The sequence below is a fragment of the Pteropus vampyrus genome, unplaced genomic scaffold, assembly GCF_000151845.1.
Source record: "Pteropus vampyrus isolate Shadow unplaced genomic scaffold, Pvam_2.0 Scaffold242, whole genome shotgun sequence".
NCBI classification, from domain to species: domain Eukaryota; kingdom Metazoa; phylum Chordata; class Mammalia; order Chiroptera; family Pteropodidae; genus Pteropus; species Pteropus vampyrus.
The window spans coordinates 746,662-759,548 of record NW_011889023.1 but is presented as its reverse complement, the minus strand read 5'-3'; the positions used below and the strand labels follow the sequence as shown (position 1 = coordinate 759,548).

The following is a 12,887-nucleotide window of genomic DNA, read 5'->3' as shown; positions in this document are numbered from 1 at the left end:
GTTGATTCTTCCAATGCAAGAACAAGGAAGATCTTCCCATTTCTTTGTGTATCTTCAATTTCTTTTAAAAATGTCTTATAGTTTTCACTGTATAGGTCCTTCACATGTTTCGTTAGGTTTATTCTTAGGTATTTTATTCTTTTTTTTGCAGCAATTGCAAAAGGAATTTTTTTTTTCATTTCTTTTTCTGAAAATTCATGGATTTTTGAACATTGATTTTGTATCTTGAAACTTTACTGTATTTATTATTTCTAATAGTTTTTTAGTACAGTCTTTAGGGTTTTCTATACAAAGAATCATGTTATCTGCAAAAAGTAACAATTCATTCCCTATTTGACTGCTTTTCATTTATTTCTCTTGCCTGACTGGTCTAGCTAGGACTTTCAATACTATATTGGATAACAGAGGTGGTAGCCAACAGCCTTGTCCAGTTTCTGATCTTAGAGGGAAGGTTTTTAGTTTTTCACCATTAAGTAAGCTGAGGATTTGTCATATATGGCCTTTATTATGTTGAGGTACTTTCCTTCTATACCCATTTTATTAAGTGTTTTAATCATAAATGGATGTTGTATCTTGTCAAACGTTTTTTCTGCATCTATTGGACTTGATCCTATTTTTAGTCTTTATTTTGTTTATATGGTATACCATATTAATTTATTTGCATATGTTGAACCATCCCTGTGCCCCTGGGATGAAGCCCACTTGATCATGTGTATAATCTTTTGAATGTGTTGTTGTATTCAATTTGTTAGCATTTTATTTAGGATTTTTGCATCTGTGTTCATGAGATATTGGTCTATAGTTTTCATTTTTTGTGTTATCTTTACCAGGTTTTGGTATCAGAGTCATAATGGCCTCATAAAATGAGTTAGGAAGTATTGCTTCTTCTTCGATTTTTTTTGAAGAGTTTGAGGAGAGTAGGTAATTAAATTTTCTTTGAATGTTTAGTAGAATTTGCTGGTGAAGCCATCTGGTCCTGGACTTTTACTTTTTCGTAGGTTTTTGATGATCGTTTCCATTTCCATACTACTGATTGGTCTATTGTTCTTCTTGATTCAGTCTAAGAAGACTGTATGTTTCTAAGAACTTGTCCATTTTTTCCAAGATTATCAAATTTGGTGTTGTATAATTTCTCATAGTATTTTTGTATTATCCTTTGTATTTCAGTGATATTTAAAGCTATTTAAAGATATTTCTGGAGATAAACTATATTAACTACAAAAGAATATGCTGATATTTTAAGCCCAGATTTTTAGTAGAATATGTTTGCATATGCAATTCTATACGTTAAAACAATTACTTGCTTACCGAAACACATAAGCAAGCTAGAACAGTCAAAATTCAAGCATTACCAGCAAGATTGCATTGCTTGATTCTCAAATATGTAGTCACCACGGCTTTACTAACCAGATAGTCTCAGTCCAGCTGATCTCACTATCACTATATAAGCCATACAATTTGTCAATTATAATGATGTGGTTTGTCAACTACAAAAATTATGTAAAATACCATTTTAGATCAACTACCTTGTTGGGTACTTTTGGTGTTTAGATTCCAAATTGAATAATTTCCTATAGTAACATAATATTGATTGATAAAATGACTTTACAGTCATGTAGTTTCTGATCTCTCTTAATGAACACAAGTTTTCTATACAGCAAACTATACCACTTCATGAAGTCTCCATTAAAAAGGTCTACAGCAAATAACATACATCATAATCCCATTAGGGTTTCAGGTTTTAAGGTCAGATCCAGTTTCCTTGATTCCTTATGATACACATAGGAAATACTTAAAAATCCATAAGCAAACACAAAACAAAGACATTCTGACAAAGTCTAACTCCAACTACATTTTATAACATTATCAGTCAAGTCTTCAGAACTATAAAACTTTAAGGCTTAAAGCTAATTTAACAGCTTTTGTTTGTTCTGTTTTGAAAAGATCAATGCCCCAAATACCTGCTTTGCAGCTTTCTTAGCCTCATGTTTCCTTTGATTTTTAAGGGCTGCTTTTGATAACGGCTTATCATTTCCTGGTTGTGGTTTCATATTCTGAGGTGGTTCTTCCTCATGCTATGGAAAATGTAAAATAAACAATTTTGAAATAGAGTCCATGTTTTTAAAAACATATACAACAAATTATACAATTTTGCTAGTATAGGATAAACTTATTTTAAATCAAATTTATTTTAAGATCACCGGCAAAGAATATTTCAAAACTCAGATTAGTAGTAGGTACACTCCAACTGCCAGGATGGACTTAATGAGGATCTTCCGATTAGCTAATGGGAAATGGCAAGTAAAAGCCAGCAAAATTTACTTTAGTTTTGTTTAGCCAATATTTTTCTTAGTACTACTACTGACACATGACTCCAAAAATAGCTTTTTCTGCAACCTTTTTGGATCTGACTACTGCCAACCGAAACCTTGTTCCCTCATTTGTTTTCTTTGCACAAAGAATTATTCACTAGATCTTAATTTGCAAACTTGGAAGTTAAAAAATTAAAAATAAAAGCAAATAGAAAAACTAAACCAGACTGTAAGAAAACATCAAATAGGAAGGGTTAACTGCATAATTATAAATCCAGGATTAACACGATAAAGAGGCCTACAAAAAACTAACTTGTCAGACTATTCAACGAAAATAGACAATCATTTCCATCATTGGATAACCATCTATCAATTTTCTACAATAGAAAGAGGGTGAATTAAGTACAGAATCAATGAGGATCTACTGTATAACATGGTGACTATAATTGATAACACTGTATTATATAAGCGAAATTTGATGAGTAGAACACAAATGTTCTCATCCTCAACTCCCAAATTATCTACTTATTGATTCATTCTATCTTGCTATTGTGTTAGTGTTAACTGTCTTAGACTCTCCTATACTTAACACATCAAATACAACACAGATCTCATATCTGTGTTGTATTTAAAACAACTATGAGGAAATGGGCAGGGCTAAAACATTTAAGATACAGAGGAATAAATAAGAAACCATAAAGTGACTTTATCTGAGCAGCTGCATTAACTATTTGAGATCATCAAAGTTCTATGTGTGCACATATCCTACTTGAAGCAACTGGAATATATAAGAACCCACATTTGTAGAATAGACAAATTTGGAGTGCAAGCCTCTTTCACCTTTTTTATGCCCACTGCATACAATATTAGTTAAGATATAATATTTGCTGAACATTTGTATTACACATCGAAATTCTTTCCATAGTGGGCTCCACGATAGTACCTTGCTTTGGCTGAAAGCCAAAAAATTTCAAAAAATGGCAAAGCAATTAAAAATGACGTAAGAAAGGATGAGTTACAAATCTCTTCCATACTATGGGCATCATATGGCCATGTACAGACTTTCATTTTCGATAAAAAACAAAACAAAACAAAAGCCACTGCTACTATAGAACATAAGTTTTTCTTGCTTTAGTACTAGGTGACCATTGTACACAAGTTCATCCTTATTAATAAAATTTGTTTCTTCAATTATATCAATTATTATGGAACTGTTGTGATAAACACATAATAAAAGTGAAGGTTTTCTGAAAAGCCAAGAAATACTTCTTTAAGTATAATTTACATATGGATTTTTACTTATAAAAAAAAGTAATTTTTTTCTTTAAAGGGAAAACTCCTTCTTTTTTCCTCCCTTCTATTATGTAACTCCTCTCCTTTGTGAAGTTATAGACTAGAATGTCTTTGTTTCTAGTATTTGACAGTACTTTCTTTGCCATTTACCTAATTTCTGGAATTAGATACAAACAAAAATCTCATTAGTGGTTACTTCAACTAAAACGATTTGTTAGGATTGTATAACCACCATGTCACATACAAAAGCAGAAATTTAGTGGAAATCTTTTTCTTCCCCCCTCTTTAATTCCCCTCCCCACCCCCCACTTCCACTCCTGACCTATGGATGTTGCTGTTTCCCCTTAAGAACTGGATCTCTGAAGGCGGGGCGTCTCCTCCCACACGCTCACTTGTGGTGTGCGCCTGGGGCCTGGCACACCCAGGGTATGGTCTATGGCTCTACTTGGGGTGCAAACCCAGGACCTTCTGTGTGTGAAGCAGACATGCTAACTACTACACTATGGAGCCATCCCTAGTGGAAATCTTAAATGTTAAAAAATGTTGGTTTTAACAAGTTCTTACCTGGTTTTATCATTATTTTCAAATTATTATCTTTCTATATTAATGTCTCTACCTCTCTCCACCAAAACAAACTAGTTTTATGGCTAGAGGATAACAATATACACCAATTCAGAATTTCTTCCTCTTGTGCTATCTTACACAGATTCAGAAAGCAGGCTAGGTTAAAGTTACTTCTGATTTTACCTTAGGTAAGGAAAATCTCAATATATATATATAGGACAAATCTAAAGACTTACAATATACTTTATTTTCTCATCTAATACAATCAGGGCTTAATTTTTAATATGTTATATGTATATTTGCAAAATAACAATACAATGGAAATGTTTAAACATTTCAATGAAGTCAAGAAGTTAAAGACCATTGCTACATTTTATGGAAGAAGAAAGGTTGTTCCTTTGTTTTTGTTTCTGAGAGGGTTAGGAGTGGCACAAGGGAAGCATAAGAATATTTGTTCTTTGAAAAAGTATTTACTTCCCTGAGTGCCTAATAATTAAGTAACTATATATCTTGTTTACTTGGAACAGTCCCAGTTTATGCCCATTATACCATCACTTTTCTAATAATAGACTTATAGAGCAACTTTATTCCTTAACATCATCACAGAAATTCAGATCATTTATAAAACTTTCTCCTGAGCTCTGAAATTACAACATTTTAAAGCAGATAAGAATCTGACCAATACTCTGGTCATAACTTTACAACAGGGGTGGAAACTGATGGCTTGAGGAAAACAAATGTGTTTTGTTTGAGCAGGAGTGTTTTAGAAATTAAGAAATTTCACATAAGCATCCAGACTTGTTTTGTCTTGAAAAAGCAAGTATTTTGGCAAGCTGGGCCTAAAATCTCCTATGGAAATAATCAACTACTGTTGTGCAGTTGCTATGGCCTGTAAAGAGGGCATGATCTCTCCCATTCACCATTCTCTCCTGGTCACCATTGCCTTGCATTATCAGCCTAGCCTGACAGGCATTTGAATTTGAGCCCACAAGCTACAATGCCAGTATGTCATACTCAGGTCTATCTTTCCCAGAGATGCAGTATGTGATTTGTTTTAAATTAACCATTTTGTAAACTAGCAATATGAGCTGCTCGCCATTTTCAGCAACAGGTTCTCCATGGATTCTACCCTAGACTTTATATTCTAATCAGGTACTAAGTAACAAGAACATGCATGTGAAAAAGATCCAGAGAACTCCACACACTGAAAAGCCTTTTCTTACCAAAGTAGTAAAACTGTACTTACCAGTTTAGAATTGGTGTTTGGTTTATTTCTTAAAGCTGGGGGTCTATAAGCTGTTGCAGCTTTCGGTTCTTCATTGGGTACATCACTTGGAACTGCTTGGTAGGTTATTGTTTTTGTTGGAAATATTCCATCTAAAAATGGCTGCCAAGAAACCTGCCATAATTCTGCATTTGATGGCACATCATACTTGTGCAAGACAGAGCCAGTATAATGCCAAATCTTAAACCCATTATTAACACGTAATCTGGGAGCACACGTGGCTGTCAGAATATGCTCGCCATCTGGGCACCAAGCAAAATATGTAGAATCGGAGGCCACTGGTTTTGAAATAAGTTTGTAGTTTTTAACATCCCACACTTCCATTTGTCCCCTCAGATTTCCAAATCCAGCTAGTACTAATATATGCCCATGAGGGCTATAGTAGGCTGCATTACGAGGACCAGTTCCAAAGTCAAACACAGGATCACATTTCAAGTTGAAAATTGTTGCTTTGGCAGGCATAAAACCATAAACAGCACAAAACTCAGTAGAACTAGAATTCCAAACTACATCATAAATTGGGCCATTTTTTGCTAGAAAAAGAATACAAAACCTAAATTAGCAAAAGAATTATATAATATTTATTAGCACAAATTATAATTACAAAATACTCAAACACATCAAACAATAAAAATAACCACAAAAATAATCCAAAAATTTCATGGTAGATTAAAATTATTTATATGATATATTATGGAGATAAATATGTAATCATAAATTTATTTAAGAACCCCTAATGAACCTTAATTTTTTTGTGTTAAAGGTATTTATTTTTTAATTTTTACTTTTCAATTAGAATTAACATTCAATATTATTTTATATGAATCTTAACTTCTTTCACATTTTGGCAATGTGGGCTCGTAACAGCATAAGTTACTATTAACAAACTAGTTTTTATTGAAAGAGGTAGTAATATATGCACATAATAATAAAAATATAAACTATATAAAAAGACATGCCACAAGAATAAGTCCCTCTGCACAAAGGCAACCCTCTGTTATATTTCTTGCATATCCTCTCAGAATGTTTTTGTTGAAATTAAACATCTCTCTCTTAAACACATACACACACACAAAAAAAAACCCCAAAGTTCTAAACCTTTGTTGTTTCATTTAATATTCTGGCTTGGAGATTTTTCTATACAAGCACATAGAGATCAGCTTGATTCTTTTTCAGTTGCACTGTATTCCATTATAAATCTTGCTGCATATACGCCACTGAGTGTTCTGCATCTGTAGGAGTGAAACTGCCTGCTCAAAGGTGCACATATTTACTTGATAACATACCATCAAAATGTCCTTCAAAGAAGTCGTACCAATTTACACTATCAATAGTTTTTGTTTTCTGGCTTTATTGAAATATAATAGACAATTAGTTGCTCGTATTTACATTGTACAAGTCAATGAGTTTTTTCAATTATAGTTGGCATACAATAATATATTAGTTTCACTTGTACAACATAGTGATTAGAGATATATAACCCACAGTGATCACCCTGCTAAATCTAGTGATTGTCCTTCTTCCCCCTTACACATTTATTACATTATTATTTTCCTTATGCTACACTTTAGATCTCCATGTCTATTTTGTAACTATCCATTTGTACTTTCTTAATCCCTTTGCCCTTTTCCACCATCCCCCCAAACCCCTTCCCATTTAGTAGCCCTCAAAAAAACTCTATCTATGAGTTCACTTCCGTTTTTGTTACTGTTTTTTAGATTCCACATGTACATGAAATCATTCGATATTTGTCTTTCTCTGACTAAATTCATTCAGTGTAATACCTTCTAGGTCCATCAAGGCAATATCTTTTTCCATCCCTTTCCTTTTAGTCTGTGTGTATGTTTTCATATGAAGTGAGTCTCCCATAGGCAGCATATGTACGGGTCTTATTTTCTTATCAATTTAGCCACCCTATCTTTTGGCTGGAGCACTTAATTCTTTTCCATTTGAGGTACTTGTTGATAAATATGTAGTTATTATCATTCTTTATTCATGTTTTTGATACATGTTTTTTCTTAAAGAAGTCTCTCTAACATTTCCTGCACTACTGGCTTGATGTTGATAAATTCCTTTAGCTTATTTTTTGTCTGGGAAGCTCTTTATCTGTCCTTTGACTCTAAATGACAGCTTTGCTAGAAAAAGAATTCTTGGTCGTAAATCCTGGGTTTTCATCATGTTGAATATTTTGTGCCAAATCCTTCTGTCCTGCATAGTTTCTTTTGAGAAATCAGCTGTCAGTCTTACGGATGCTCCCTTGTAGGTAACTAATTGCTTTTCTCTTGCTGCTTTTAAGATTCTCTATTTGAATTTAACTTTTGGCATTTCAATTATGATGTGTTTTTTTGTCTCTAATGGAAACAATCAGCTACTGCTGTGTAGTTGTTATGGCCTTTAAAGAGGGCATGAACCCTCTTTGGGTTCATCTTTTCTGAAACTCTGAGCTTCCTAGGGTTTTATGTCTATTTCCTTCACTAAGGGAAGTTTTCCATCATTATTTCTTCAAATAGCTCTTCAACTTCTTGTTCCCCTTCAGGTACCCCTATTAACCACATGTTTTTACATTTAATTGTATCCCATAGGCTCCTTAAATTATTATTATTGTCTTAGCTTCTTTTCTCTTGCCATTCTGATTGGGTGTCCTGGGCTTCTTCATCCTCTGTATCAGTGGTTCGATCCTCTTCTTCATTCATTCTATTGATTCCAATATACTCTTTACCTCAGATAATGTGTTCTTCATTTCTGACTGGTTCCCTTTGATAATTTCCATTTCCATTTTTATGTTTTTTTTTTTTATTTCTTTGTTGAAGTTCTCACTGAATTTATCTACACTTCCCATAAGTTCATTGAGCATCTTTATAATCAGTGTTTTGAACTCTGCATTTGTTTGATTGCTTGACTCCGTTGTTTCTGGATCTCTGTTCTGTTCCGTCATATGGTTTCTGCTTGCCTTCCCATTTTGGCTGCTTTTCTGTGTTTGTTTCTATGTACTAAGCAAAGCTCCTAAGTCTCTTGGTCTTATTAGTGCAACTTTGTGTATTAGGTGTCCAGTGGCACAGTCCTGAGAGGGGTTCAGCTGCAGGCTAAATTTAGCCCCAGCCTGTGCCTCTCTGGGGCCACCTGTTAAGATTTAGCAAGCAATCCACAGATGCTGTACTTATAGTTGCTTCAAAAGGCCACACCAGAAACCGAGGCCAGTTCCCACCAGTGTGAATCTAGGCTCTGCTCAGTAAGGAGCACCTGATGTGGCTTGGGTGGTGCCACGAGTGAGAGGAGGCAGAGTTTTAGGGAATCTTCTGGGCAACCTCTGTTATCCAGTTTAATGTGTCTCTGCTATGACTGCACTGAGTCCACGCACTGGGAGGGAGTAGGGCTCAAGAGAAGAACAATGGATACTGCCAGCACTTCTGCAAGAAAGCAAGCCTTGCTGCAGCCCTCACGTAGACAACTCAATGTTGCCTTGTAAGTCCCTGCGTAGTCGAACCGACACTGGTGCACAGAGCAAGCAGGTCCATCACCGCAAAAATCTGCTTGCAGACACGGCTCCTTTAAGAGGTATCTGCAGCTGTTGCTGCTGCCTCCTCCGTCCCATTCAGCTGCTCCGGACAGGGAGCCTTGCGTCTTCACCTGGTCCTACCATCTGCCATTGCAGGGTGATTTCTTAGATTTCTCCCTAGTTATATGGCTTGTTCATCTAGATCCCAGGCAATTTTTCCTTGCTATTTGCTCCTTGTTTCGTCAAAACTTTGATTTGTTTGCCAGAGAAATGAACAGAGCCTCTATCATCTACGCCATTTTTCCCCCTCCCTAAATCTATACACTTTGATCAGTTATACTGACTAGGTCTTTCAGTATGTTAAGTAATAGTGAAAAGGGGAATCATCCTTGTTTTGTTTCCGACTTCAATGGAATACATAGTTTTTTGTAAGGAAAGTTTTCTTATTTTTACATGTTCAATTCAAAATGAAATAATTAGGGAGCTGCTTGAATTTAAAACTGTATTATTTTAGTTACTTTAGCTCATCCAAATAAAAGATTAAGTGCTAACATTCTTCAGTTCTAAAGATAGTGCTAAATTGAATAAATCAATGTACTCTCCTAATAAATAAGACCCAAAGGAGCTACTACAATGGAATTACCTCACTCAACATGCTCCCTAATAAAGGGTTAGCATAACTAAATTAACTAATTGGATTCTGTCAAAATAAGGTATTTTTAAAGATGATTTAAGTTTCTTAATTAAAAGGAATTTTATCTTAAAGGTTATAAAATATATGAAGTTTATCACTTGATCAAGAATTTAGATAACATCATCTTTATGGCATAGTATTTCTTATTATCACTGTTTTTATCAAAGGAAGATTGCTGAAATACTCACGTAATTGTACTACCGCACTTTCTCCATTGGTTGCAATGTAGTGCAGGGTTTGTTCCCCATAGTAGGAAGCTCCTGTCTTGTCAACATCTGTACTAGCTATTACCAATACAGCAGTAGCTAGAACAGTAAAAACTTTAATTAGATTTAATATACAAATGAATCTAATGGTGATAAAAAAAATATTAAAAAATGTAAGACTCATAAATTTTCATTAAATAAGCATTTTGTTCTATACACACAGGATTATAAGTCTAAATCAATATGTGATAAACAAAATGAGAAAATACATTTATCATACCTTTTTTATTCCATAGCATTGTAACCTTATCAGCCTTAAAGAAACTTTTATTGGCTAAAGCTGCATGAGGTCCATCAAAGTTGGGGTACTGATATAACCTAACAAATGAAGGTGCACCCTTACTTCCTGGAACATAGACAGCCACCTAAGATACACAAACATAAATCATTATTTAATTTTTTGAAACATATAAACCAAGATGAACATGTTTTACAGTCACTAAAGACTAAGAAAAGGTTTAATCTCAAAATATTACATATGAACAAAAACAGCAATTACCTTGTATGGTTGGGGTCCAGGTGATAACATAAAATCATTAAGTTTTTGCAAATGCAATTTATTTGCAATTGTATCTAAAAAAAAAGTAAATGGTGTTAGGTTAATAAGAGAAGCAACAGTGATATGTTTAATTCTGAATGCATTATAAAAGGTTTATGTAATTATACACTAATACTTCTCATTGTAATCTCATGTAGGTGAGGCAGAGCAACAGAGTGAAAAAAGCATGGCATTGAACAGACAGATCTACACTGGAATTCTTACTCAGTCATTTCTAGTTGTGTGATTTTGGGCAAGTAATAGGATTATACGCCTAACTCTCAGGGATTGATTTTTAAGACCACAGTGCTTGGCCCATAGTAGATATTCAATTAATGTCAGTTCTCTTCTCTTCAATTTATGAAATAAAGTAGTTTTAGAGCTCATTTGAGGAAAAAGATGACCTGCTAACTGTAGAATGTGGATATGAAAATTCTGTAACTAATCACATGATAATGATGATCACAACAAGAGTAACGATGGCTGATATTTATTGAATGCTAATTCTGTCAGGCAGTCAGAACTCATGTTATAAACAATACTGCTCCTCTAGTTAATGGGACCAAGAGCTATTCCTCTTTCTTTGTTCAAATTCAGAGATCAACAGCTGTAAAAAGTAGCATACAACATTGCCAAACTGGCAATCCCCTTCTTTTGGCATGCTCAAGAAGAGGCAAGTAAGATAAGTATGCAAGTGAATCCAAATTAATGGGGTAGTAATGAGTCTCAAAAGTGGGAAAATGAAGTGTATGGCTATAATGATTGTGTGAATAACGCTCAAAATCAGCCTGTGTACCATCTTTAGTACATGTAAATCAAGTTACCAATTCCTATTCTACTTTAATGTATTCAAAAGTGTACAGTCACTAATAGGATAGTCTAAAGATAAAAGAAACTGCAAAACTTTTTTAAAAATTATTTTCAGTAATCAAGTTATTGGTATTACTGCTGGTATTGCTATTCAAAGAATAGTGTGGTTAATGTGGAATAAAGCAAATGAATAATTATGTGAATGTGATATTCTCAAACTATCACCCCTGGTACCCCAGAATTCCAGAATTCCTGGTAATAGCAAAAGGAAATACAGATGTAAGATTAAAAAAAAAACAGGAATAAAGGGCCTAGAAACAATGATCAACACAGTAGCAATAAGAACCGCCTATACCCAAACTGTGGTCTCCAAATACTATTTCCCACTAAAAGAAACCAGAGTATCATGAAGAATTGGCTGATTCTAGGTAATATAGAAAATATATATGATAATCCTAGAACTCCTTGTCTTACCATATAGCAAAAAAGTCATTAAAGACTAATTGACCAAGGATGGGATAATTTGAAGATCAATAATAACTGCAATGGATTGACACATCACATATCCTTCAATTCATAGCTCATAAGGATGGGGGTGGGAACTAAGGAAACTAATTGGTTGCTGTAAAGATTGCTAGAGAAAGAACTCATTATATTAAAAGTGATAAAAGGAAAGAATATTTATCCTGCCTTTCTTATGTAAATGGCACCACTAGGTAACCAAATAGTAGACGGGGGAATTTCTTTACAGAAGTAGTACAGCTAATAAATGAAAAGAGAGGAGGGTAATCAGAGTATCACCAATTTGCAACCACTCATGAAATAATGGATCTAGGCATTGAACATTAATGTCACCTAATCTTACAAAATTAAAGACACTAAGACAGTATGTGCTTCTTGATAAAAGAACTGAATATTGCCTTATAATGTAGTCATTTTCTCAAAAAAAAAAGAACCTGAAGCTGACCAACTCTAGATCCAAATTAGCTACTTAAAGGAGATAGATGCACATGTTAAATTATAGGATGGGATACAACAGCCAAATTCAAATTGTGGGAAAATATACCAGACAAGTAACCTTGTTTACATAATAAACTCCAAGGGAAAAAAAAGATGGGGTGGGAACTTATAGCTAAAAGAAACTTAAGAGATATATCAGTCACTTGCAATGTGAGGAACCTTATTTGGATCCCGAGTTTAAAAAAATATATATAACATTTGCGATTATCAGAAATTTAAACACTAAACCAGCATTTTATAATCTCTGATAATAGTCTTTTGGCCAAGTTAAAAAAAAATTAAGAGGTCTAACCTTCAGAGATACATACTGAAATATTTACAGGTCAAATTATATGATCTCTAGGATTTGCTATAGCAGAATAAGAGAGATGGAAGATGAATAGATGTATGGATGAAGTAGAATTGGCAATGGGTTGATGGTTATTAGGACTAGGTGTCTACTTTTATGTTTGAAATTCTACACAATGAAACATTTAAAAAATTTGCATCACAGACTTTCAGTAGTAAATAAATTCAGAAAGGTATTCAAATGTCTTAATTTAATAGAAACTATTAGAAAACTTATTATAAAAGAATATCTTTGTGTTATAAAATTTCACTAGCATTTTT

At 33.9% G+C, this 12,887-nt stretch overlaps 1 protein-coding gene across 2 annotated transcripts in view; it reads right to left on the bottom strand.

Moving 5' to 3' along the window:
- The window catches only part of EIF2A (eukaryotic translation initiation factor 2A), a 36,002-nt gene that overhangs the window by 7,333 nt on the left and 15,782 nt on the right, over nt 1-12,887 (bottom strand). For both annotated transcript variants that reach the window (XM_023519977.1, XM_023519976.1), the window contains 5 exons: nt 10,410-10,483; nt 10,131-10,275; nt 9,833-9,949; nt 5,416-5,987; nt 1,962-2,075 (listed from right to left, as the gene is read on the bottom strand). In XM_023519977.1, the coding sequence (XP_023375745.1) occupies nt 1,962-2,075; nt 5,416-5,987; nt 9,833-9,949; nt 10,131-10,275; nt 10,410-10,483 (1,022 nt within the window). The remainder of the gene's footprint in view (nt 1-1,961; nt 2,076-5,415; nt 5,988-9,832; nt 9,950-10,130; nt 10,276-10,409; nt 10,484-12,887) is intronic.